Here is a 24976-nt window from a genome sequence, read left to right on the forward strand (position 1 = left end):
ACCTGCCTGAGGCCAAAGGGGCCGGGCATCCCGCAGGGCCTCATCCTACACAAGGTTCTCAGAGGGGCTCCCAGCTCCACCCGGCCAGCTGTCCTCTCTGGAGACCTTCAGGGATGACCGTTCCAAGCCCTGGTGCTGCAGCCTGGGTGAGAGCGAGCACGCCGGCCCCCAGGAAAGGCATGCCCCACATGAGGTCACTTGGAGGGCCCCCTCCCCACACCCAGGTAAGGAGCCAGGAGTCACCCTGGAGCAGGGCCTGGTGGGGACAGGGAATCTGGCCCTACCACACCGATGAGGTCTCCGCGGCCATACTCCCCCGCCAGGCGCTTTTTGCCATCATCCTTGCGGATCACAGAGCGTAGCCGGCCACTGAGGACGATGTAGGTGCAGTCTGACCTGTCTCCCTGCCTGCGGGGACAGAGACCGATGGAGCAGATGGGGCAAGGTCGGGAAGCCCTCTACCATTTGAGGTGGCAAATAAACCAATTAAAAAAATATAATCTCACTAAATTTTTTTTGGTTGGGAAAATACAGTTATTTTCCATCAAAAAATACATACACTAACATATAAAGGGCTTATTGTGATTTTTAAGCAAATAATCACTCGGGGCGCTTGGGCAGCTCAGTTGGTTAAGCATCTGACTCTTGATTTCGGCTCAGGTCATGGTCTGGCAGTACCGTTGGCGAGTTCGAGCCCGTGTCAGGCTCTGCGCTGACGGCGTGGAGTCTGCTTGGGATTCTGTCTTTCTCTCTCTCTCTGCCTCTTCCCCGCTCACGTTCTCCCTCTCAAATAAACTTCAATAAATACATCAAAAAATACATAAGTATTTTAAATGTTGTTGATTTTAATTTTCAATACCATAAAAACCAGATAGCAACAGCCCGTGTCTGTGTGAAACTCTGGACACAGCTGCTGCTGCGACGTGGAGCTAAGAGGCCAGACGCTCAGCACACGAGCACCTTCACACAGGCTGTGCTAACCTCCCATCTGCTGGGCCATCTTAAAGGAGAGCCTGCATTTGCATACATTGATAGGGAAAGATGCCCATGAAAAAGTGTGTGTGTGTGCGTGTCTGAGTGTGTGCACATGCACACCGTGGGAGGAGGGCCAGGAAGCACATGGGTGTGGGGACCTCAGGGAGCAGAGCCAGAGGAGTTGGTCTTCCCAGTGGAGACACTGCAGGGGACAGACCTGCATGCCTACGGGCCCCACCTGTACACTGCGCGCCCGGCCTCCACCTCCATCCAGTCCAGCGCAAAGTCGATCTGCCGCACGAAGGACGACACCCGCTTGACGACGGTGTGCGCCACGCCCAGGACCACCGTTGGCTGCTTCCGCATGATTCTGCCAAGCCCGCCCAGAGTCACTCCTGCTCCAGCAAGGCCTACAGCCAACCCTTCCGGTGCTACCCCCTTCCCTCCAGGCCACAGCACTTGGAGCTGGCGGCACCTGTACCCACACTTATCAAATGGTGATGCCACGTAGCAGGTGACAGGGACACAGGCCCAGGGCTAGGACAGAGCTCAGCAACCACTCAGCCACCTGCTCCGATGTGGTCTGCGCATGCCCCGCAGCCGCCAGCAGCTTTGGGAGAGTCTGTGGAGGCCCCTGCCAGCTGCCATCGCCCCCACAGATGTGCTCCGAGTACAGGCCTCATTTGACGTCTCACCCCAGCAGTGGGATGCAATGTGCCATGAAGACCAGAGTGGGTGTGGAAAAAGGGCTGAGTGGGGGCACAAGAGTGAGGGTGAGGCTGAGAGGTCAGAGGGCAGCGGCCATGCAGGACCTTGGGAACGCTCTGGGTCGATTCTGGGCGTGACAGAGTAATTGGCAGGCTCTGGCCGGCAGGAACACAACAGACCCAATTCCCTGGTCGCCGTGTGTGAACCGGCTGCTGGGGACGAGGGCAGCAGCAGGGTGTCCCCTATACTGTGAAGGCTTCTAGAAGGAGCAGCAAGGGCACGGTTAGCTCAGGGGCGGCAGGCTGGGGCAACTCCAAAACTCTGCCCGAGCAAGCGGCAGATAGAGTCACAAGTTACAGAGAAGAGAAAAATGGGAGGAGAAAACTGGGGGGAAATCGGCAGTTCGGTTTCGGACAATGACTGAGGAAGCCCCTGAGGCACGGCAGGGGGTGGTCAGCACATCAGGCCGACACAGGGGCCAGGAGGGGAGTTTGGTGGGAGCCGTGAATTCAGTACATAAAGGCCCAGGGTTAGATGAGCTCTCTCAGGACATGAGTCGGACGATGTGTGCAGGGCGGGAGCTGCCTACGACACACACCGTGAGCCCACAACACACACACACACACACACACACACACACACAGGGGTGATGATCAGGCTCCCTCAGCAGGCTGAGGACACCTCTGGGCCTGGAGGGGCTGGACGGGGTGGACAAGGGTCTAGGTCCAGGCTTATGGATGATCTGGACTGTCTTCCTGAAGAGGACCCGAAGCTCTCCGGGCCTCCAGAGGCAGGGAGCATGGTGGCCACCCCACAGGGTAACAAGCCCTTCCTGCTACTTCACCCCACTGACCTCACCTTTCTCCCTGGAACTCCTGTCTCCTTGGGTGTGAGTAGGGCTAGAGGCAGGGCCCCGAGAGGTGCCTGACGTGGGCCCCACAACAGCCACCCGCACAGGAGCCACCCAGGCCGTCCTGGCCTCACGTGGCAGGTCGAGGCCCAGCGGGGACTCACTCGTAGAAGTGGGCCTTGGAGATGGAGAGAAAGCTGCAGTCCCTGTTGGCCTTGATGGTGAAGATGAGGGGCTCTCCCGTGAGCACTGCCAGCTGGCCCACCATCTCCCCCGGGCGCACCACGAATAGGCAGGTGTCCTCCTCACTGTCGATCTTCCGCTGGTACACATGCAGCAGCCCCGAGACCACAAAGAGGATGTTCACGTCCTAACCAAACAAGGGATATGGGCTGGAGACCCCTGGGTCCAGGCAGTCAGCGCAGCAGCACCATGGGGGCTCTGCGCGGCGGGGCCAGGGGGCGGCCCAGGAACTGCATGCTTCTCCTCTGCCTGTGCTGTCTAATGTCACTGTTCCTGGGCACAGGCTCGTGCTGCCTAGGAGCTCTGTCCCCCAAGTCCTGCCCCTGGGTCTTCAGCCGGCTGTGGTCACCTGGGCCCGTGTAGTGACGCTCCAGCAGGTACACGGGCACAAGGGTGGAGGGCCCATGCTCTGTCTGCTCTCCCAGCAAAAAACACCTGTTTCACCAAAGCTGCTCTAAGAGCACACTAAACAAAACACCTTCCGGCATGCTGGTGCAGGGGCCACAGAAGACCCAACTCCTACAAAGAGGGACACCCAGACCACCCAGCAGCAAGAGAGACGAGCTCCCAGGAGGGCAGATGCCATGGAGATGATCCCTGCCTGCCCAGCACAACAAGGCTTTCAGAATCAGAAATTAGGTTCATTTATTTAGAAAAATGTATTTTTCATCTGTATTTGGACTTAGGAATTGAGAAAACAAAAGCATGTCCTCTGCACCTAGGAGCTCAGTAATGACCCTCACACATATGCAAGCACGTGTGCGTCTGTGAGTGTGCACACGCACCCACCCCCACAAACAGGGCGGGCTCAGTGATTCACAACATGGCTGCAGACACCTCCACAAGCCCCAGGGGAAGAGCGCCCTCAGGAACAGTGACAACAGACCCTGCATCCTATCCAGCACTGGCTACAGCACTGGGCAGCCCTGGTGGCCACTCCCTCCGACCATGGACTTTTGCTCACCTGGTCTCCCTGCCTCGACACCACCGTGCCTCCCGGAACATGGAGAAGCGTCACCCGGCCATCCAAGAGTGAGGTGTCCTGAAAATAGGAATGCAAGTACCAACACAAGAGAGCACGGACACTGTCTGAGGACGGCTGCCAAGGCGGACCCTGCACAGCCACCCGCATCACACTGGTACCATCGGCACAGGACTTCAGACATCAGACATGGAGCCCCCTTGCCTTGTGAACTTGACCTCCAGGAGCCCAGCTGGGCTCTCATAGGAAATACCCGAGAAGAGTGCCCTAAATGCCTTTAGGCCTCCAGTAGCGGGAGGGACAGGATATTGTAAAATACTCCAGAGGCTTATGTGCTCTTCACAGGCCTGCCCGCAGGGGAAACTGCCTCAGCACAGCCTGACCTGCTGGGGCTTCATCAGGGCTTAGCTGGCCAGAGGAAGGGGAGTGCCCAGCCCCAGCCCACGTCAGCCATCTTGTGTTCCCTAAAGGGTTGGGGGTGACCCTGAGACGCACTGGGAGACTCCAACGCAGAGGCACAGGCCCCACTGAACACAGACCACACGGGACCCATGGCCCTCCCCTCCCTTCCCCTCCCCACCCCCCCTTCCCCTCCCCACCCGTCCCTATATCACTCAAGAACTACTGACAAGAGTTCCTTCTCTTTTATCATTAATTATACCTTTAATATAATAAAAGTTATTAAAAGCAGCAACTGAAAACCATCAATCTTTTCAAAGGTGCACAGGGTTACTGTAAGGTCAGGTGGCAGCACAGCTACTCTCTGGTATGAATGAGATGCTGGGGTGCGGAGTCAGCGTGGCCTTGCTAGGCCTTGTGCTGACTTCCCAAGTGAGGAAGACACCCCCTTCCCCTCTTCCAGCCAGAGGCTCCCTGGAGCCTGCGCAGAGAAGGTGCAGGTGCACTGTGGCAGGCCTTGACCCCCTGTGCTTTCTCAGAAGCCTAGAAAGCAGGCCTGGGGCGGGGGGTGGGGGGGTTGCTGTGCCCCCTGAAGCCAGGCAGGAAGCCACAGATTAGAGCCCAGGTCCCACACCCCGCCAGGCTGGGCTGCAGTGGCAGCAGCTATGGGGCTGAGAAGGGAGAAAACCAGCCCAGCTGCACCTCCTGGATCTGCCAGGGGAGCAGAGGGAAACTGCAGCTCCTCTGACGCCGGACATCACATCCAGCCATCAAGAAAAAACCACGAGGCACAACGCAAAGGCAAAAACACAGTCTGAAGAGACAGAGCAGCATCAGAACCAGACTCAGACCTGGCAGAGGTGTTGGAATTATCAGAGTAGAATTTTAAACAACTGCGGTTAATATACGCTAAGGGCTCTGTGGATCAAGTAGGCGGCACGCGAGAACACATGGGCAGTGTAACCACAGAGGGAGAAATCTCGAGAACCAAAGAGAAAAGCTGGAGATAAAGACAGTATGGCAGAAAGGAGCCCTCTGATGGGCTCATTAGCAGACTGGACTCACTGAGCAAAGAATCTTGACACTTAAGGACACAGCAACAGCAACTCCAAAAGTGAAACTCAAGCAAACAAGCAAAACTGTAAACACAGAACAGGATCCCCAAGGGCTGTGAGACAACGACAAAGGTGTGACACACATGTGAAGGGAAGGCGAGGAGGAGGAAGAGAGAAAGACACAAAAGAAATAACTGAAACAATAATGACTGAGAATTCCCCCAAATGAATGCCAGACACCAAACCACAGACCAGGAAGTCAGAGAACACCACACCCAGGCATACAGTTCATTTCAAAGCGCAGAAGGTCCAAGACAAACGAGGGTCCTGAAAGCAGTCGGAGGGAAGAGGTGCCTGGGGGTCTCAGTCAGTTTAGTGTCCAACTCTTGGTTTTAGGTCAGGTCACGATCTCACAGTATGTGGGTTTGAGCCCCGTGTCAGGGATTGGGATTCTCTCTCTCTCCCTCTCTCTCTGTCTCCAGTTCGCTCACCCTGTCTCTCTCTCAAAATAAATAAATAAACAAACTTGGAGGAAAAAAAAAAAAAGAAGCTGGAGAGAAGAAACACCTGAGCTACGGAGGAACAAAGAATTACATCTAACTTCTCGGAAATGAACATGAGCAAGACAAAAGTAAGTCAAATATTGAAAGTGTTGAAAGAAAAAAACAGAGAAAACCTGGAATTCTGCACCCACTGGAATTGCCCTTCAGACATGAGGGGGTGATGAAGATGCTGCCTGACGCGCACAAGGGGGACTCTGTTGCCAGCAGACCTGCCTGGAGACATGTTGAAAGAAGTTCTTCAGAGAGAAGCAAAACGATACAGGTCAGAACCTCAGATCGACATGATGAAAAGAGCACTGGAGAAGACACGTAAGTGAAGGGAAAATAAAAACTTTTATTGTTCTTATTCTTTTTTTTTTTAAGATTAAAAAAAAATTATTTAATGTTTATTTACTTTTGAGACAGAGAGAGACAGAGCATGAGCAGGGGAGGGGCAGAGAGACAGGGAGACAGAATCCAAAGCAAGCTCCAGGCTCTGAGCTGTCAGCGCACAGCCAGATGCAGAGCTCGAACTCACGAGCCACGAGATCATGACCTGAGCCGAAGTCGGACGCTTAACCGACTGAGCCACCCAGGGGCCCCAAGATTTTATTTTTAGGTAATCTCTATACCTAGCACGGGGCTCGAGCTCACGACCCTGAGATTAAGAGGTGCATGCTCCACGGACTGAGCCTCATAGTTCTTATTCTTTTTTTTTTTTTTAATTTTTTTTTTTAACGTTTATTTATTTTTGAGACAGAAAGAAACAGAGCATGAATGGGGGGAGGGGCAGAGAGAGAGGGAGACACAGAATCAGAAGCAGGCTCCAGGCTCTGAGCCATCAGCCCAGAGCCTGACGCGGGGCTCGAACTCACGGACCGCGAGATCGTGACCTGAGTTGAAGTCGGACGCTTAACCGACTGAGCCACCCAGGCGCCCCTCATAGTTCTTATTCTTAATTGATCTAACAGGTAAATCTCTTCAAAATGGTAACAGCAATAGCAACTACGTACCTGGTTATGCATGCCATGATGCTCCAAGTGGTGGCTAGTTAGGGTTACCTGGTTCTAAGCTCTCACACTCTACAAGGCAGTATCGTGTTTAAAAGGAGAACTCAGAAGCTGTCGGAAGCCGGGGCCAGAGACCAATATATATATTTCTTATGATGTCAGGGTAATTTGAAAGTAGACTAGGGTTAAATGCAAATATATACTGCAAGTTTAGGGCAACCACTAAAAAAGTAAAAAAGAAATATAAAACAGATAAGCCAAAAAAGGAGGAAAAACAGATGATACAAAACGCATAATAATCACAAAAAGCAAAAAACAAGAAAAATGAGGGCAACAAATAGGAAACAGTAAACAATGTGGTAGGTAATAACCCAACTCTATCAGTAATCATTTACACATCAACGGTCTGAATGCACCAATTAAAAGACGAAGGTTGTTGGCACAAAAACAGACACTCAGACACTGGAACAGAATGCAGAACCCATAAATGGACCCACAAACGTATGGCTGACTAATCTTTGACAAAGCAGGAAAGAACATCCAATGGAATAAAGACAATCTCCTCAGCAAGTGGTGCTGGGAAAACTGGACAGCAACATGCAGAAAAATGAACCTGGACCACTTTCTTACACCATACACAAAAATAAACTCAAAATGGATGAAAGACCTAAAATTAAGACAGGAAGCCATCAAAATCTAGAGAAGAAGGCAGGCAAAAACCTCTTTGACCTCGGCCGCGGCAACTTCTTACTCGACACATCTCCGGAGACAAGGGAAACAAAAGCAGAAAGGAACTATTGGGACCTCATCAAAATAAAATGCTTTTGCACAGCGAAGGAAACAATCAGCAAAACTAAAAGGCAACTGATGAATGGGAGAAGATATTTGTAAATGATATATCAGATAAAGGGTTAGTATCCAAAATCTGTAAAGAACTTATCAAACTCAACACCCAAAAAACAAATAATCCAGTGAAGAAATGGGCAAAAGACATGAATAGTTACTTCTCCAAAGAAGACATCCAGATGGTCAACCGACACATGAAAAAATGCTCGACATCACTCATCATCAGGGAAATACACCTCAAAACCACAAGGAGATACCACCTCACACCTGTCAGAATGGCTCACATTAACAACTCAGGCAACAACAGATGTTGGCGAGGATGCAGAGAAAGAGGCTCTCTTTTGCACTGTTGGTGGCAACGCAAGCTGGTGCAGCCACTCTGGAAAACAGTCTGGAGGTTCCTCAAAAAACTAAAAATAGGGGCGCCTGGATGGCTCAGTTGGTTAAGTGTCCGACTTTGGCTCAGGTCATGATCTCGCGGTTTGTGAGTTCGAGTCCCGCATTGGGCTCTGTGCTGACAGCTCAGAGCCTGGAGCCTGCTTCGGATTCTGTGTCTCCCTCTCTCTCTGCCCCTTCCCGGTTCATGCTCTGTCTTTCTCTGTCTCAAAAATAAACAAAACATTAAAAAAAAAATTAAAAAAAAAACAAACTAAAAATAGAACTATCCTATGACCCAGAAACTGCCCTACTAGGTATTTATCCAAGGGATACAGGTGTACTGTTTCGAAGGGGCACATGCACCCCTATGTTTATAGAAATGCTATCGAGGGGCGCCTGGGTGGCGCAGTCGGTTAAGCGTCCGACTTCAGCCAGGTCATGATCTCGCGGTCCGTGAGTTCGAGCCCCACGTCAGGCTCTGGGCTGATGGCTCAGAGCCTGGAGCCTGCTTCTGATTCTGTGTCTCCCTCTCTCTCTGCCCCTCCCCTGTTCATGCTCTGTCTCTCTCTGTCCCAAAAAATAAATAAACGTTGAAAAAAAAAATAAAAAAAAAAAAGAAGTGCTATCGACAATAGCCAAAGTATGGAAAGAGCCCAAATGTCCATTGACAGATGAATGGATAAAGATGTGGTATATATACACGATGGAGTATTACTCGGCAATCAAAAAGAACAAAAGCTTGCCATTTGCAGCTACGTGGATGGAACTAGAGAGTATTATGCTAAGTGAAATGAGCCAGTCAGAAAAGACAAATATCATATGACTTCACTCAGATGAGGAATTTGAGATACAAAACAGATGAACATAAAGGAAAGGAAGCAAAAATAAAAATAAGGAGGGGGGACAAAACATAAGATACTCTTAAATACAGAGAACAAACTGAGGGTTGTGGGAGGGGTTGTGGGTGGGCAGATGGGCTAAATGGGTAAGGGGCATTAAGGAAAACACCTGTTGGCATGAGCACTGGGAGTTATACGTAGGGGATGAATCACTGGTATCTACCCCTGAAATCATTATTGCACTATAAGCTAACTAACTTTGATGTAAATTAAAAATTAACTAATTAATTTTAAAAAATAAACTAGGGGGAAGGCAGAAAAAAAAAAGACAAAGGTTGTCAGACTAACTACAAAAACAAGACCCAACTATATGTTGTTTACAAGAAATCCACTTTAGGGGCACCTGGGTGGCTCAGTTGGTTAAGCGTTTGACTTCGGCCCAGGTCATGGTCTCACGGTTCGTGAGTTTGAGACCCACATCGGGCTCTGTGCTGACAGCTCAGAGCCTGGAGCCTGCTTCAGATTCTGTCTCTCTCTCTCTCTCTCTGCCCCTCCTTAGCTCATGCTCGCTCTCTCTCTGTGTCAAAAATAAACTTTAAAAAAAACCACTTTAAATGTAAAGACACACATGGATTAAAAGTAGATGAATAGAGAAAACAAAACAAAGCAGAATCAAGCTATATTGATTTCAGAGGATGAAACAGACTTCTCAGAAGGAAGATTACCAGGGATAATGATGGACATTTCTCAATGATAAAGGGGTCAATTTTTTTTAAGTTTATTTATTTTGAGAGAAACAGAGACAGCAAGAGATGGGGAGAGGCAGAGAGAGAGAGGGAGAGAGAGAACCCCATGCAGACTCTGCGCTGTCAGCACAGAGCCCAATGTGGGGCTTGAAATCACGAAACTGTGAGATCATGACCTGAGGCAAAATCAATCTGCTTTAACCAACTGAGCCACCCTGGTGCCTCTAAAGGGGTCAGTTCTTGAAGGTGTACCAACCCTATACATGAGGTGCGCACCTAACAACAGAACGTTAAAGTGCATGAAACACAAACAGAACTGCAGGAGAAACAGACAAATCCACTATTATAGATGGAGACTCAGCGCTCTCTGTCAGAAATGCAGACCCAGCTAGCAGAAAACCCGTAAAGACGCAGCTGAGCTCAACAGAATCATCCAACAACTGGGCATAATTTATCATCTATATTACTTCATACAAAAAAGCAGAATACAGTCTTCCCACATGGAACATTCACAAAGATAGCCTATACCTTGGGGATAAACCACATCTTCATAAATTTAAGGAAATACAAATGATACAAAGTCTGCTCTCAGAGCACAACAGAATTAAGTGAGAAATCGTAACAAAAAGGTAACTGGAAGAGCCAAAAATACTTGGAAATTACACAACACACCTCTTTTTTTTTTGAGAGAGAGAGTGTGTGCTCACGGGCAAGAGCAGGGGAGGGGCTGAGGGAGAGGGACAGAAGAGGGCCTTAAGCAGGCTCCACGGTCAGCATGGAGCCCGACCATGAAATCATGACCTGAGCTACCCAAATGCCCCTAAACAACACATTTCTAAACAATACATGGGTTAAATAAGAAATCTCAAGAGAAATTTTATTTAAAAAATTGTTTTTGGGGCGCCTGGGTGGCACAGTCGGTTAAGCGTCCGACTTCAGCCAGGTCACGATCTCCCGGTCCTTGAGTTCAAGCCCCGTGACAGGCTCTGGGCTGATGGCTCAGAGCCTGGAGCCTGTTTCCGATTCTGTGTCTCCCTCTCTCTCTGCCCCTCCCCCGTTCATGCTCTGTCTCTCTCTGTCCATAAAATAAAATAATAAAATAAAATAAAATAAAATAAAATAAAATAAAATAAAATAAAATAAAAAAATAAAAAATTGTTTTTAATGTTTATTTATTTTTGAAAGAGACACAGAGAAAGCAGAAGAGCGGCAGAGAGCGAGGAAGACACAGAATCCAAAGCAGGCTCCAGGCTCCAAGCTGTCAGCACAGAGCCCAATGTGGGACTTGAACCCACGAACCGTGAGATCATGACCTGAGCTGAAGTTGGATGCTCAACCAGCTGAGGCATGCAGGCGCCCTCAAGAGAAATTTTAAACAAATTTTTAACTAAATGAAAATGAAAACACAACTCAAAATTTGTGGGATCCAGCAAAAGCAGCATTTAGATAGAAACTTATAGCACTGATTGCATAAATCAGAAAAGATCCAATATCAATAATCTAAGCTCCCACCTTATAAAATTAGGGGAGGGGTTCCTGGGTGGCAACTTCCACTCAGGTCATGATCTTGTGATCCATTGAGTCTGAGTTCTGCACTGGACTCTGTGCTGACAGCTTGGAGCCTGGAGCCTGCTTTAGATTCTGTGTGTGTGTGTCTCTCTCTCTGCCCCTCCCCTGCTCACACTCTGTCTCTCTCTCAAAAATAAATAAACATTAAAAATATAATAATAAAATAAAATAAAATAAAATAAGGGGAAAAAGGTAAATTAGAAGTAGGCAGAAGAAAAGAAATAATAAAAATTAGAGCAGGGGCGCCTGGGTGGCTCAGTTAAGCATCTGACTTCGGCTAGACCATGACCTCGCGGTGTGTGGGTCTGAGCCCCGCGTTGGGCTCTGTGCTGACAGCTCGGAGCCTGGAGCCTGCTTCAAATTCTGTGTCTCCCTCTCTCTCTGCCCTTCCCCTGCTCATACTCTGCCTCTCTCTGTCTCTCAAAAATAAATAAATGTTAAAAAAAATTTTTTTTAAATAAAAAATTAGAGCAGAAATCAATAAAATTGAGAACAGGAAACCAATAGGGAGAATCAACAAAATCAAAAGCCAATTCTTTGAAAAAATCAACAAAATTGATAAGCCTATAGCCGACTAAGAAAAAAAAGAAAGAGAACACAAATTATTACTATCAGAAACGAAAGAAGGGACATCACTACAGATAACCAGCAAAGTAAAAGGATAATATAGGAATACTATGAACAATCTATGTTCAACAATTTAATAACCTAGATGAAATGAGCCTGTTCCTTGAAAGACACAATCCACCAAAATTCACACAAGAGACTACCTGAATAAGCCTATATCTATTAAGAAATTGAGTCAGCAATTAATAACTTTCCAAAACAGAATGCACCAGGCCCAGATGGGTTCACTGGTAGATTCTGCCAGATATTTAAGGAAGAAATTACACTAATTCTCTACAATCTCTTTCAGAAAATTGAAGCAGAGGGAATTCTTAGCTTATTCTATGAAGCCAGCATTTCCTAAACACCCAAACCAGACAAAGACAATCCAATAAAACTATAGACCTGTATCTCTCACGAACACAGATGCAAAATTTCTCAACAAAGCATTAGCAAATCAAATCCAACAACATAAGAATTATACGCAACAAACAAGTGGGATCTGTCCCAGGTATGCAAGGCTGGTCCAACACTTGAAAAATCAATTAATGGGGGGCGCCTGGGTGGCTCAGTCGGTTGAGCGTCCAACTGTGGCTCAGGTCATGATCTCGCGGTTTGTGAGTTCGAGCCCCATGTTGGGCTCTGTGCTGACAGCTCAGAGCCTGGAGCCTGCTTCGGATTCTGTGTGTGTGTGTGTGTGTGTGTGTGTGTGTGTGTGTGTGCGCGCGCGCGTGTGTGTGTGTGTGTCTCTCTCTCTCCCCCACTCACACCCTGTCTCTCTCTCCTTCAAAAATAAAATAAACATTAAAAAACAGGTTTAAAAAATAAATAAATAAAAAATCAGTTCAATGTAATTCATCCCGTCAACAGACCAAAAAAAAAAAAAAAAAAAAACCACATGGTCATATCAATAGATACAGAATAAGCATTTTTTTTTTTTAAGTAGGTTCCATGCCCAGTGTGGAGCCCAACATGGGGCTTGAACTCACGACCCTAAGATCAAGATCTGAGCTGAGATCAAAAGCTGGATGCTTAACCGACCAAACCTCCCGGGTGCCCCCAAAAATAAAATCTTAAAAAATAATAAAATAAGAAAAATTAAAAGCCATGTTCATTGTGCCTTATTTGTCTGAAATGGAAAGGTCTGAAAATCCCGACTGCTGTCATGCATGCAGGGTCACAGGAGCCCTTGCCAATGATCTGGGCAAGTGGTGATATATACCCCCTGGGACACAGACACATGAGTGTGTGTCCCTCCACAGCACGGATGTGCTGTGATATGAGAGATAGATATGCAGAGCACATTCCCATGCTGGCCCGAGCCAGAGACAGCAGTGATGGGGCCTCCAGGACTGACAATTGTGTGGGCAAGTCACAGGCACAAAGCTGAGCAAGTGTCAGTAGGCCCAGAGGACACACAGGAGGAGTCGCGCACATCAAGTCCACACACAGGCGCAAGGCAGTGGTCTTCCCGGGGAGCAGGGGGTTGCAGCCACTGAGGGCACACAGCTGGTTTCGGGACCAGTAGTTTGGTCCCTTATGTGGTGGCTCCATGGGCACCCACTCTCTTCTGTATACAAGGTATTCACAACTCTTTAACCCTTAGATGGCATCCAAAGTTTGCAGAGCACACAGGACTCACAGCCCGTGGAGGAGGGCAAGGATGTACTGAGAAAGTGCCAGGGAGAGGGTCTGCGAAGCCACCAGCACAATAACTCCATCCTGGGACACACTGCCCCAAAGGCGTGGGTCTTTAGGACAATGTGCAGGAGTCATCACCCACCTGTCCCACCAGAGACTGCACATGTTTCCATGCTCACCCAAGCCAGAGACAGGGCAGGAGGGTGGCCACTTACATCCAGCTTCATCAGGGTGAGCAGGTCCTTCTTGGCGGCTCTGAAGATAGCATCTGTCTTCCTGCTGGAGACAGTCTCATCTAAGTTAGTCTCTGAGTAGTGGAAGACCGCAGAGGGAGTGTCTGCAACAATCACGTTCTTCTTGGACTTGAGAAGAACAGAGGCAGCGTGATCAGAGGGGTGTGGCAGGGGAAGGGTCCCCGCAGGACACACTACAGCCAAGGAGCACCAAAGCCAGAGAGGGGAAAGAGGGTCCCCACCCACCTTGCTGGCCACAGAGCTCCCAAGGCGTTCCTCTGCATGGAGAAGGACCCTGGCACGGTCACATGCCATCCTCAGGTCTGAGGTTGCACCTGCTGTGCCCCCTACAAATGGAGGGAAGACTGAGGACACTAAGGACCAGCCTGGGCATGGGCATGTGGGTCCATATGCACTCGCCGAAGGCCGGCTGAGCTCTCCTTGAAGCCTGACGAATACAGACCCTGGTAGATAAAACCACTGGAGCACAAAGTCACTGTGCTTTCATGCTCTCCTGTGACCCACAACCAACTTTTATTTTGTTTTTTAAATTAAAAAAATTTGGGGGGGGGGGCGCCTAGGTGGCTCAGTTGGTTAAGTGCCCGATTTCAGCTCAGGTCATGATCTCACAGCTCATGTGTTCAAGCCCTGCATCAGGCTCTGTGCTGACAGCTCAGAGCCTGCTCTGGATTCTGTGACTGTCTCCCTGCCCCTACCCCACTTGTGCTCTCTCTCAAAACTAAACATTAGAAGAAAAAATTTTTTTTATTTTTAAGATTTTATTTTTAAGTCATCTGTATACCCAACGTGGGCTCAAACTTATGACCCCGAGATTAAGAGTCACACGCTCCACTGACTGAGCCAGCCAGGTACCCCCACAACCAACTTTTAATCATAACTATTTTTGCTCAGTCTGAGATACTGTGTATTTATAGTACTTACTGTAATACTGTTATGTTACTATTTAACAACATATTAACATTTTATATATTAACATATTATTGTTTTATTATTAAGCCAAGGTATTGTGATACCAATATCTATTTTACAAATAAAACCCAACCATACTCCCCGTAACGGATACACGCATATATCAAAGGTTACACATTTCTGTAGGATGCTATTCTCCTAGTTTATACACATCACGTATTATATACTATATACAAGACAGCTGACAAAACTTAAGATTCTGATCAGTGTCTCTGATCTTTGCAGACACATGTCCTCTAAGAGGGCATTATTTTTCTGGACCAGAGGAAAGGTATTGGGACCTGCGTGGATGTTAACCAGACATGTTAACAGAACTAGATAATTCAGAGTCAAACTTTATTATTTGTGGACTGCTATTATTTTCAGTTATCTAGCACTTAAGCTTCTTTTGAAAAAATTTGCTAAACACATTTTTAAAAAATACAGCAGGTCAGCTGAATAGCTGGAAAAAAAGTGTATCATGAGCCCCGCTCACTTTAGACAAAAGAACCAATCCTAGAAGGATAAATGTGAATGGTAAAATGTTAAATCTTACAGGCAGATTTCCTAAATAGGACACAAATAATAATCACAAAAGAAAAAAATTGATAAATTGGACTCTGTGAAATTTAAAAACTTCTATTCATTAAAAGACATCATTAAGAGGGTGAAAAGAGCACAAAATATTTTCAATACCTATATCTAACAGAGACTATCTAAAGAAGTCCTATTAATCAGCAATTAGACAAATGACACCCTAAGAGGAAAATGGACAAAAGACAATGGCAGCCCACTCCCCATGGAAACGGAAAGTGCTGGGGCTCAAGAGGCATCAGGAGGCTGGAGGTGCAGCCACAGAGAGACCCACTGTGGCCCAGGGGGTCAGGTGAAGACGACAGGACGGTGCAATAGCAGGAGGTTTCCCGGAAGATGGTGCGACCTGTCGGCAGCACAGACACCCAAGGCCAAGAGCACCTGAGGGGACGGAGGCTCCACACTGGACAGCACAGCCTTGGGAGGGTAGTGGAAGCACGAACTGGGACCGACACTCAGAAAAGCGTGGGCAGTGCCTCTGAGTCAATCGTGTGCACTTTATGAGCCAGCGGTTTCAACAGGAACACATACGTGTGTGTTCAACAGACACACATGCAGTGTATTCACACAATAAATCTCTATCCATCAGCGAGAACAGGTGCGTCTTGCTCCACACAACACGCATGGATGTCAGACGAAAGCTGAGAAGCAGCCTGACTGCTGGGACTCAGAAGGGCAGGGAGCAGCAGCCTAACTTCACCACTGGTAACCGTGGCACCTGCTTTTTGCACCTGGGTGCCGGCCTCACAAGTGAGTTCAGTTTATGAAAAATCATAAGCTGTCCATTTATGATTTACACCTTCTGTATTCATATCATACAACCATAAGCAGTTAATGAAAATTGAGAACACCTTGGTATCCATGAAGAAACAGGCAAATAGAACACAAAGGAATACCTAAAAACACAAAAGATACCTAAAAAGTAGATCCTAGTAATGAAATATCCAGAACAGACAAACCCAAGAGACAGAAAGCAGATCAGTGGTTGCCCGGGGCTGGTGCAGGGGGTGACGGCTGATGAGGACACGGCGTTTCCACTGTCTGACAAAATGTTCTGGGAACAGACAGTAGTGATGGATGTAAAATTTTGTGAATATACTAATAAATTGTACACTTTAAAAGGGTGAACTGGGGGGGTGCCAGCTGGTTAATCGTCCGGCTCTTGACTTCAGCTCAGGTCATGATCTCACAGTTCATGAGTTTGAGCCCCGCATTGGGCTCCACGCTGACAGTGCAGAGCCTGCTTGGGATTCTCTCTCCCTCTCTCTGCCCCTCCCCTGCTTGTGCTCTCTCTCTCTCTCTCCCTCAAATAAATAAGCTTTAAAAAATAAAGAAATTAAGTAAATAAATAAAAATTTTTTAATGTTTTATTTATTTTTGAGAGAGAGAGAGAGAGAGAGATTGAGGGAGGGAGGGAGACAGAGAATAAACAGGGGAAGGGCAGAGAGAAAGGGAGACACAGAATCCAAGAAGCAGGCTCCAGGCTCTGAGCTGTCAGCACAGGGCCCGATATGGGGCTCAAACTTGTGAACCACGAGATCATGACCTGAGCCGAAGTCAGATGCCCAACCAACTGAGCTACCCAGGGGCCCCTAAGTAAATAAATACATAAATAAAAGGGTGAACTCAGGGCACCTGGATGGCTTAGTCAGTTAAGCATCTGACCCTTGATATTGGCTTAGGTCATGATCTGGAAGTCGGTTGTGAGTTCGAGCTCCTCATTGGGCTTTGTGCTGAGCATGGAGCCTGCTTGGGATTCTTCCCCCACTCCAAACCCTCCCCACTCTCTCAAAAAAAAGAATAATAAACATTTTTTTTAAAAAGGGTGGACTTAATGGTATGTGAATCATATCTCCAAAAATCTATTACTAAACAAACAAAAAATTCCACGTAGAGTCAGAAACTTGATACCAAATGAACATGGCACCAAAGGAAAAAAAAAAGCAACAGGTAAATGAAAGATCTTAATGGCGCTGTGTAAATTATCAGTATATACAAAGTAAGAAAAGACCTAATTTCTTACTTCAAACACATACAAGTAGGAAGTGCAAATGAATGAGACCTCAGGGAAGGGAAAACCACAGAGCTAGCAGAAAAGGATCTAGACAAATGCACTTACAACCCAGTGAATGAGCAAAGAATAAGGAAGGCCCCAGACACAAATCACAAGGTGTGCAACGGCTGCTTTTCAATAAATGAACATCAAGGATTCCTGCTCCACAATGGTCCACAAGGGTGGGCGTTGTAACAGACGGACACGGACAAAAGACATCTGAACAATTACAAATGGTGGAAGGTCTCTATCCAGAGCATATACAGAATTAATGCAAATCAACAAGGCAGACTCAGGAAACCCTGCAGAAAATGAGCAGAGAATATAAACAGACAATTCTTAAAGGGGTACCCAGATAGCTCTCAAATACACCAGATGATGAAACCTGCCGGCAACTCACAAAATGCACATAAAAACGAAACAAACTTTCTAATGAACATAAGAGCAAAATTAGAAGGTGGTAAGGAACGAGCTAGTTTGTGAAGGCTGCCGGACGGGATGAGAGAATCCCTGGCCCAACCGCCAGGATGCGCTGGGAGCCTATCCACAGAGGCCAAGTCCCTGTGGGGAAGGTGCCCCAGAGAGGGGCAGAGAGCTGCTGAGAAAGCACAGCAGAGACAGACTGGGGACGAGCTGGCATGGACAGCTCCTGGAGAGCTCTGCTTGCGTGGAAGCAGATCCAGTGGCAGCTGAGGGGCCAGAGGGCCTAGGAAGTCTATTTCAGCAGGGGATGCAGCCTGATGGTGTGCACAGGGAAGAAAGGATGGTGCTGGAGCAGATGCTCCTGCAGTGGCCGGGCACAGCCTCGGGGGTGAGAACACGGGGAGCACAGAAGTGGCGCAGTGTGGAGAGGAGCCCACAGGATGCCTGGGGCACCAAGACAATCACCACCGCATCAAATCAAGGCTGAGTGTGTGCACAGGGTTCTCTGGGCCTGAGGGCTTGCCCACCCATCAACGCTCCAAGGTCAGGGTACCCAATGCCTTACCTGGTGGAGCAAAAGGGGCCTGGTCACCTGCCTGGGCCTTGCCGAGCTCATCCAGGATCTCTTCGTGAACAGAAGGCAGCGGGAAGGACTGGCTCCTCTTCAGCAGAGGCCCAGGGGCTGCTGCACGGCTGCCCCCTCGATCTGCCGGGAGGAGACGGGTGGGAAGCAAGGCCTCTGTTCCCACAGCAGTGCACAAATCACGTCTCAAGGGCCTCTGACCACACCCTCACCACCTACACGTGCCTGGCCTTCCCAGGGACCGTTTTAGTCCAGGTGGCCCTCCAAGCGCACTGGCATGAACCTGGCACCCTTCGGTGCTCCACCAGACCCTCAGGTGAGTTTATACAAAGCCACCTTCCAGGAAGGACCCCGCGCAGCACAGCTTGATTTTACTAGTCTGTTAGCCATTTGTTTACACACGAGCTGGTGACCTGTCCCACATCTGTTAGCATGGCTGCACGTTATACTGTCACCCTGGAGGTGACCCCCAGCCAAGATGCTTCAATGGACAGTCTCTTGCCCCAGATGTAGGCCCCTCTCAAGGGCTAGAGCGACATGAAGTTTGGAATCTGCTCCCCGAACAGCTGTCTCCTGGAGCCAAGTCCTCCCACAGAGACGGGGTGAGGGGAGGAAAGGAGGCCCGACACAGGCTGGAGGCCAGGCCAGGGCCAGTACCTGGATCGCAGGACTCCTGCGGCCGGAGGGGCCTCTCAAGACGATCCTCAGAGCCACAGCACACCTGCCTCTTGGCCTTGCCAGCAGCCACGCTGGCCACAGACACCAGGGGGATGGCCTGGCTCTCCTGGGGCGTGAGAAAGAAGCAGGTGCTCCAGCAGTACCCTGGGCTAGTACTCTCCGCAGCCACACTTAGGGGGATGAGAAGAGTGGTGACCAGTGGAGAGACTAGCTGTGTGCTTACGGCAACAAAGGCCCAACCTGCTTTATCCTGGCAACTCCGTCAAGTTTAAAATTTTTTTTTTTTCAATGTTTATTTATTTTTGGGACAGAGAGAGACAGAGCATGAACGGGGGAGGGACAGAGAGAGAGGGAGACACAGAATCGGAAACAGGCTCCAGGCTCTGAGCCATCAGCCCAGAGCCCGACGCGGGGCTCGAACTCACAGACCGCGAGATCGTGACCTGGCTGAAGTCGGACGCTTAACCGACTGCGTCACCCAGGCGCCCCTACTCCGTCAAGTTTAAATGGTGGTCCACACTGTCAGAAACCTTAATGCCCTTCATTAAGATGGAAAGTAATATTGGGGCACCTGGATGGCTCAGTCAAACATCCGACTCTTGATCTCGGCTCAGGTCATGATCTCACAGTTCGTGAGTTTGAGCCCCGCATCGGGCCCTGTGCCGACAGCTCAGAGCCTAGAGCCTGCTTTGGACTCTGTGTCTCCCTCTCGCTCTGCCCCTCCCCTGCTTACACTCTCTCTCAAAAAATTAACATTAAAAATTTGTTTTAAAAAAAGACGGACAGTAATGTAGAAAACAAAAGGTTGGGGCACCTGGGTGGTCATGATTTCAAGGTTCGTGAGTTTCAGCCCCCACATCGGGTTCTCTGCTCTCAATGCAGAGCCTGCTTCAGATCCTCTGTCCACCCCCACCCCCTCTCCCACTCACGTGTGTGCGTGCACACTCTCTAATAAACATTTTTTTAAAATCTTAAGTTAAAAAAAAAACCAAAAGGATATGTCCTAAAATACCAGTAAAAGAAGATGATAAAACCTAATGCCCATCAAAACTAGAGACAACACCCAAGTGTAACACTGACCCCAATAATTAGAGGTCAGCATCCAGCCCCCTCCAACCAGGGCCTCGGAGGGTCTCATCTACTGCTCACAGCAGCTCTGGGTGGAGTGAGCTGACCCTTCTCACAGCCATCAGCTCAACCCCATGGCGGGAGGGACCCCAGGGTGCAGGAGGTGGCCGCCTCCGCCGGGTGGGCAGGCAGCTCAGCTGTGTGCGCCAAGTGAGCAACAGGAAAGGGGAAATGAGGTGACCAAAGGGGCCACATTCAGGCCAAACTGCAGGCTGTTCTGGGAGGGGTATCAGAGCAGGAGTCCCATCCCCCAAACCCCATGGGTGGGCAGGGTTCTCGGCAGGAACTCTCGGGACACTCAAGCCCCCGACTCATCTACCAGCATCTGCTTTAAGGCAGAGGAGTAAACCTTTCAAAGCCCAGGGTCCTGGCCACAAGGACGGGGTGGGGGGGGTGGGGAGGCGAGGCTGCACTTACAGGGTTGAAGAGCTCTGTGGTCAGGCCCAGGTAGTTGTGCAGAGCCAGAAAGGTGACCCTCTGCAGCCGCACCATGATGATCTGTGAGGGGACAGCCAGCTGTGCCAAGCCCGGCGCCTCCTCAGACCCCCGCGCCCCTCACCACCCTCCCAGGCATGAACCCGAGGTTCTGACAACCCCCCAATGGCCACCTAAGATATTGACGCTAGGGACGTAAGGACTCTCTGCATCATGTGTGCAAGTTTTTGGTAAATCTTTAAGATTACTTCAAAACAAGTTTAATAATAAAAAAAGAACCCTCTTGGGGGCTGGTAGGAGTTCCGAGGACCTCTGTGAGGTCATGAATGTTAACTTTTATTGTAAAATATGTATTACAAAACTTCCAAAAAGCCACCTTAATCCTTTCTACACCCACTCGGGATGCGCCTTCATGTGCGTGCAGTGACTCCCAGGCCAGAAAGGGGGACTGCAAAAGCGACCCACCTGCACTACCCTCACCAGGGTTTCAGGATACTTCTCAAAAACTCCTTGAAAAGCCACTGCTGGGAGCCGGAGGACGGTGGAAGGGACGGCCGCGCGGGCGGACACGGTTTTGTATGGAGCAGTGTGGCCCTGCAAGGACAGCGAGGTCAGGCCGCTCCCAGCACCCTGTCTCCAGAAGGGGCGAGATGCCAGCACCTTGCCCCACACGGAACACCCACGAGGGCCCTGAGGAGCCTTGCCCTGCACGGGAAGCAGATGGCCAGCGGGCTCCAAGCACCAACCACCTCAGAGGAGCCAGCTGGCACTACAGAGAAACCCGTTTTCTGGCGAGGATGCCACCCTCTGCTGGCACCAGCCTATCCTTCCACTGTTGCTTCCTGGCAACCCCTGGGATTTTCTCTGTCCTGATGGCTTTGCCTTTGTCAAAAGGTCACATAAATGGAACCACACAGGTCTGGCTCCTCTCACAGAGACAGCAGCTGGAGGCCCGCCATGCTGTTCACACACCAGCAGTGGCACTCTTCATGGCTGAGAACGGGGTTATTTTATGGATGCTTCACAGTGTCCTTACCACCCAGCAGCTGAAGGGCACTGGGCCTGTTTCCAGTTTGGGGCAATTATAAATAAGCTGTTATAAATGTTCACGCACCGGATTTTGTGCAAACAGTTTTCACTTCTCTTGCTAAATATCCAGGAGTGGAACTTCTGGGCCATGCGGTCTATGCATCTTTAACTTTCAAGAAACTACCATGCTGTTTCCACAGTGGCTGCACCACTTGCATGCCTCCCTTCCCCCCGCCCTGCCACGGATGAGTCTCAGCGGCCCACACGTATACCACATCTACACCGCCAGGGTTGAATGGTCAGGAACTTGGCTGGTCCGGGTCCCTGGTTTCAGGGGGAGCCCCTCAACCCTTGTAAGTCCTCACATGTTAGCAATGTCTGTGTTACCAGGGTGGGCCCAGCAGTCTCTGGAGGGAGCTGAGTGTAACTGGAAGTTTGCCCACAATGGGGGAGTGGGCTAGTCCCGACCTCCTAACCAAGCCCTGTACATCGGGAACTCTGGGCATGTGGTTCTCAAATGCTCTAAGTGAGTTCTGGGACTCAGCTCTTCTCCTTGGAATCATTTCTGCTCATTTCACATCCTTTACAGAAAGAAAACTGTGCACCTTACAGATTCCAACACACCAGCCAGAGCCCTACACAGCCATATGGGGCCTGTCCTGCACGTCTGGGTAGCCTCTCCCAGCACAAGGCTCCAGGCTGAGGCTGCCCCCAGCTGGCCTTCCAAGGCAGGTCTGCCTTGCTCAGAGGTAGTGTCCCTCTCAGCCCTGGCCAAGCATCTCGTGAAGGCACACCAGGTCCTGGGGCCAGAGCAAGACGCCGGAGTCCTATCCATGCCTCCACCCCAGGCCCCACCACAGCTCAAAACATGTCTGTGCCAGCCTAACAGGGATGGGTGAAAACAATGGGCACCCTCAAAGTCTCTGGAGTTTATCACCCCCTTGTGCACAAGAACTCAAGAATTGGATCAGAGGACACCCACCAAGGGCTCCGCCCACCATGTGAGTGTCACACAAGTACATAGGTTCCTGGCCCCACACGGATGCATCCTTGCCAAGGTCTGCTGAACTGCTCTAGAGACTCCTCTGTGCAGTTTCTGGGGAAACTGAGGTATAAGCTGCCTCAATGCATAGCTAAAAGTGAAAGCAGAAAGTATAACTTCGAAGGTAAGGTGACAATCACATGCCACCTTTTGAGCTACACAGGTGTGTGCATTATCTAAGCTCAGGTAGCAGACACCTAAGATTTGCTTCATTGTATGAAGACTTTACTCACGAGAAAAAGAAAATTAAACATTAAATTCTAGCTAATGAGATGGGAATAGTCATGCTGAGCTGAGACTTTTTGAAGCTGGTGATGCACACACGATTAATTTTACGATTCTGTCTACTTTTGAATATGTTTCAAGTGTACCATGATAAAAAGTTTAAAAATCCCAAGATAACATGAAATTTTATCTTTTAATTGACTGGACTGGCAAAGATCAAACATGAGATGGCTCCCTAGCTGGTGGGGTGAGGACACAGGTGTCCTCCCGCAGGACCGTGGCTCAGGCGTGTGGGGGGTGCACTCTCACACCTGGGAAGTCTCTGCTAGGGATTTGTCTTGCAAATTGATCCTCAAACATATGGAGTGGTGTGCACACAAAACCAGTCAACAGCAGGAGATTGGGAACAACAGAGAGACACCCGTTACCACAGAAGATCCATGGGAGGGCCCTCCTAGGAAGGGGCCTTGGGGCCTAAAGGGTGAGAGGAAGTGTTTTCACTCACAACATTTGTGCCTTTTGCATCTCAGACCACGTGTATATAACAATAATCATTTAAGAGATAGCCAAAACCCGTGAGCAAATGCCCAGCTCTCCTTCAACACACAGTTAAAGCTGCTCTCCCACACACCCTTGACCTGCTAGGGGTCCCTCCCGTCCTAGGCCAGCCCCTCGCCACTGGGGAGAACTGGACTCGGCAGTGAGGGACATGCTGTCCAGGTGACTTCTGGGTAGACCCACGAGACTCACAGTGATGACATCCAGGATGCTGAGGAGACTGTGGACGCTGTCTCCAGCCAGAACCTCCTTGACCGCCACCTCGGTGCCATCCTGCACTCAGGAAACAGAGCAGAGTCATCCCCTGACAGGTGGCTCAGCCCAGCCCAGGCCAGCTGGGCAACACAGCCTCCACTGTCGCCTGTCCCGAGGGTTAGGCTGTGCCCTACTTGACCTTCAGGAATTAGAGGTGGAATAAGCTCCAAAGCAGAGGACAGAAAAAACAAAGATGAGTTAAGAGCAATCAGGAAGCTCGGCCTGGGCGTGGCCCTTCAACCCAGGGCTTATTCTCACTAGGAGGACTTAGATTGAATTTCATAAAACCTAAGTGAGTGTGCTGGCCCAAACAAAAAGTTCTAAGGACCAAATTCGGTTGTTACTGGCATAAATAATAGCATTTTGATGTGTTTTTCCACTGGATTAAAAGAGAAAGAAAAGCGGGTGCTTATTTAATACAGGAACTTCTCAGCTTCACCCAGGAAATTCCTTTTTGAACTTGTTCAAACTTGGCCCTGGTCACCCTCCAAGAACCCTTCCTTCTGGCCCAAAGTCACATTTTCAGGAAAGGCCTGCTAGCTGGGAAACAATAACCCTGGATGCTGATGGCCCAAATGGGAGGAAACTAGACAAGGACCATTTCTTCTCTCATCATCCCATCAAGTCCAGTGTGGGATGAAGCCACACACACACAGTAATTTTGCCCGGACAACATCGTATCTAGAAACCCGAAGAATATGTGGGATCCATTCTGGGTCAGGGCCCACCCCAGGGTCCTGGCAGGTGGGGACTTCCCTAAGGTCAGGGGCCACTTTGTGCAGACTGGGGCTCACTGAGTGTCTGCTTCAACAATAACAAGCAGTGGGAAGCCTGGGTCACTCCCCTGGGCAAATCAAAGGATACATTCTGCTGGAAAGCAAGACTTCCACAGGCTTGACTGGCCTGGAAGTTGCTCCCTGGGACGTCTGATTCATGGGTGTAATTAACAGAGGCAGGAAGCAAGTATTGCGTTTCCAGCTGAATTAATACCTTAATTATTTTCTTAGAGTTAAAATCATTCACAACAGGCAAGGGTACAACTGATGGTGGCAGGTCAACACCCAACTGCTGAGGGTGTTCTCAGGAAACTGGAGAGACATCTCAAAAGGCTTAGAACAGGTAAAAGGCAGAAAACCACCGAATGCCACTGAGCCCACTAACCCATGGGTACCCCCACATGCATGAGTGAAGGTAACGTAGCAACACTGAAGGGCAGCTGTGTGCCAACGCCGGGACCAAAGTGTGCCATTTTCCCCAAAGAACTGAAACTTAAAATGTTATACTAACTTTTCAATATAAAACTTAAAAAAATGTTTTCAATGGCAGACATCTAAGTAAAAACACAACATGAGCGCCTGGCTGGCTCAGTCAGTAGAGCATGC

At 49.3% G+C, this 24976-nt stretch overlaps 1 protein-coding gene across 7 annotated transcripts in view; it reads right to left on the reverse strand.

Annotated features, from left to right (window-relative positions):
• PNPLA7 (patatin like domain 7, lysophospholipase) overlaps positions 1 to 24976 on the reverse strand; it is a 64222-nt gene that overhangs the window by 32874 nt on the left and 6372 nt on the right. For all 7 annotated transcript variants that reach the window (XR_015243258.1, XM_086684632.1, XM_086684637.1 and 4 more), the window contains 11 exons: positions 23532 to 23612; positions 20951 to 21079; positions 20468 to 20548; positions 18902 to 19028; positions 18227 to 18367; positions 13869 to 13969; positions 13605 to 13751; positions 3741 to 3818; positions 2698 to 2903; positions 1214 to 1345; positions 285 to 408 (listed from right to left, as the gene is read on the reverse strand). Coding sequence is in view for 6 of the 7 variants with exons in the window: in XM_086684632.1 (XP_086540758.1) it covers positions 285 to 408; positions 1214 to 1345; positions 2698 to 2903; positions 3741 to 3818; positions 13605 to 13751; positions 13869 to 13969; positions 18227 to 18367; positions 18902 to 19028; positions 20468 to 20548; positions 20951 to 21079; positions 23532 to 23612 (1347 nt within the window). In the remaining variant the exon portion in view is untranslated. The remainder of the gene's footprint in view (positions 1 to 284; positions 409 to 1213; positions 1346 to 2697; positions 2904 to 3740; positions 3819 to 13604; positions 13752 to 13868; positions 13970 to 18226; positions 18368 to 18901; positions 19029 to 20467; positions 20549 to 20950; positions 21080 to 23531; positions 23613 to 24976) is intronic.

This window comes from Puma concolor, chromosome D4 (assembly GCF_028749965.1).
Source record: "Puma concolor isolate L17-30 chromosome D4, mPumCon1.1.hap2, whole genome shotgun sequence".
Classification (NCBI taxonomy): domain Eukaryota; kingdom Metazoa; phylum Chordata; class Mammalia; order Carnivora; family Felidae; genus Puma; species Puma concolor.